The sequence below is a fragment of the Triticum dicoccoides genome, unplaced genomic scaffold (genome assembly GCF_002162155.2).
Source record: "Triticum dicoccoides isolate Atlit2015 ecotype Zavitan unplaced genomic scaffold, WEW_v2.0 scaffold169732, whole genome shotgun sequence".
In the NCBI taxonomy this organism is placed as follows: Eukaryota; Viridiplantae; Streptophyta; class Magnoliopsida; order Poales; family Poaceae; genus Triticum; species Triticum dicoccoides.
This window is the reverse complement of record NW_021220800.1, coordinates 1-2,416: the sequence shown is the minus strand read 5'-3', so window position 1 is coordinate 2,416 and position 2,416 is coordinate 1. Positions and strand designations below refer to the sequence as shown.

General features: G+C 54.7%; 1 protein-coding gene across 1 annotated transcript; it reads right to left on the bottom strand.

Annotated features, from left to right (window-relative positions):
• Nucleotides 1-517: 517 nt before the first annotated feature.
• On the bottom strand, nt 518-2,293 carry LOC119344469 (4-hydroxyphenylpyruvate dioxygenase-like). The gene is made up of 2 exons (XM_037614886.1): nt 1,037-2,293; nt 518-887 (listed from the first exon to the last, which is right to left on the bottom strand). The coding sequence occupies exons 1-2, from the start codon at nt 2,281-2,283 to the stop codon at nt 710-712; spliced, it is 1,425 nt and encodes a 474-aa protein (XP_037470783.1). The 5' UTR covers nt 2,284-2,293; the 3' UTR covers nt 518-709.
• Between the last annotated feature and the right edge of the window lie 123 nt (nt 2,294-2,416).

The following is a 2,416-nucleotide window of genomic DNA, read 5'->3' as shown; positions in this document are numbered from 1 at the left end:
GAGACAAACGTGGGTTTTTTTGCTGGAGTCCAAACATGCACTTGACCAATGACATGCATGTTCCTCTCTCTCTCTCTCTCTCTCTCCTCCCAACCGCACATGCATGGTCCCCCTCTTCTCTTTCTCTCCTCCCAATCAGACACTAAACCACAAATATCCCACCACATGCTTGGTCCTCATCTACATTTTCTCCTCTTAATCGGATACTTTTTAATTAGCGTTGGATGGCTTCCTCCCGTATCTTGTCCGCGGACCACGCCCGGGCATAAAAATGGACGTATACCGGAGGAATTTGTGGGTCATAGTTGGAGATGCCCTTGGAAGGTTAATTTTTATCATATATATCAGATAGCACCATATAGTCATCTAGCAATCCCTAGCCTGTGCAGGTGCACGGGTTGATGACTAGTGCCTTGAATCAAACATCCGAGAAACTATAAAATAACTCTTGGAACTAAGAATTACAGTGAGATCTCTCACATACAATTCTCCGTGAAAACTTTTACAAGAATGAAACACTACTTTATTCAATAAAGACGCTGCAGCTAGACATGAGCAATGACATCATCGCTCAAACACCTGCATGGACTTGATTACCAATACAAAGATCTGATCGGACTTGATTACCAACAAAGGTTTGTGAGAGCCCCTTATGTTGTCCATCGAAAAAAAAAAGTGAAGCCGTGAGTGTTGAACCATTGTGTTCTGATTAGGCGGCCAGGCGTGCAGAAGCGTCAAGAGACTTTTCATAGTCCTCAATGGACTTGAACAGCTCAGTGACGTTACCTTGGCCAAATCCACCGCAGCCACCCCTCTGGTATTCCTGCCCGTTCTCGTCCTTCTCCATGCATCCGATCCTTTGGATAAACTCCAACAGCAAGGTTGGCCTGCACACAATACAAGATATTTTTCGAGCCATGAATTATAAGCTAGAACTACATGCGAATAAACACACAATATAGAAGTTAGAATATACACACAATATATACATGACATTTGACGTCAGTGGAAGAATTAGCTTGCTAGGCCATCTCACCTGTCGCCCGCCGCCTTTGTGAATATTTGGAGCACAACACCTCCATGGTCATCCTTGTCCACCCGTACGCCTAGCTCCTGGCACTCCTTAATCTGTGCTTCTGACAGCACGTCCCCGGCGTGCCGCCTTACATCGTCATAGTAGCTGGCTGGTGGCGGTGGCAGAAGCTCAAAGCCGCCCATGGTGGACCGTGCACGGATCTTCCTCAACGTGCCGAGCACGTCGTCGCTGGCCATGGCCAGGTGCTGCACGCCTGAGCCGCCGTGGTGGTCCAGGTATGTCTGTACCTGGCTCCGGCGCTTGGTGCCGTGCACTGGCTCGACGACGGTGAGCAGTACATTCTCTGAATTGTTGGCGAGCACCACGACGTTGAGGGAGCTCTCGGCCGTGCCCACCTGGTCTCCAGTGAAGCGAGAGAACTCGTGGAACCCTGTGAACCCGGCTATGTATGCAGCGACCGGAGCCAGGTGAGGGACGTCGCCGACGATGTGGTCGAACCGTGTGAGCCCGTAGTCCGGTGTAGCCCCGGAGCTGGGGATGCTCTCGAACCTCGGCAAGAAGGGTATGGCCGTCTCGTCTGGGTAGCTCACGAAGCGGAGAACGGCGTCTCCGTAGAGCTGGACCTCCGCGAGCTGGAAGCCGTGTCCGAGCTCAGCAGGGGCAAAGGACGGGCGCGCTCCAGCATCGACGCTCGTGCGGAAGGCCGCGGCGGCGTCGGGGACACGGACGGCCACGGCGCGCACCGCAAGGCCGTGGTCTGCGGTAAAGCGGCGTGCGGTGTCGGCGTCGAAGGAGGGCACGGACGCGGTGACCGCGTCGCCCTGTGCGTATGGGGCGCTGAAGAGGAACGCGAGAGAGCCCGAGCGCGAGTGGAGTAGGTGGGAGGCGTGCGCGGTGTTCCCCGTGGAGAGGCCGGACTCTGCGGCGAGTGGCACGCCGAGCCCGAAGGAGAAGCGTCCGGCAGCGGAGGCGGCATCGGCACACCAAAACTCGACGTGATGGAAGTCTATCATGCGGAAGCGGTCCGTGCCGGAGATGCCGGCTTGCTCCCCGCCGGCACTGGCACTGCCGGTGGTGCTCATTGTGATCTGCGTTGGGTTACTTCGGATTGGTGGATGTGCCGCCATTGAGAGTGGAAGGGGTGGGCGTCGGGTGCATCGTGATCGGATGTGGGAGAATTTAGAGTTGGGCATGTGGGCTGGGAATGCCAAAGCGGCCAGAGCTAGGTTGGCGTGGGCATTCATCATGTTCGCTCTTGCAATTATGCTTGGGTTGTTATGGCTCAGCTGCATACAATGCCTGTCGTTTATATAGGCGGCTTTGCTACATCAACGGGCTATTAAGGGGGTTTTACAGGGCGCCACCCCCGCCAGTTAAAAT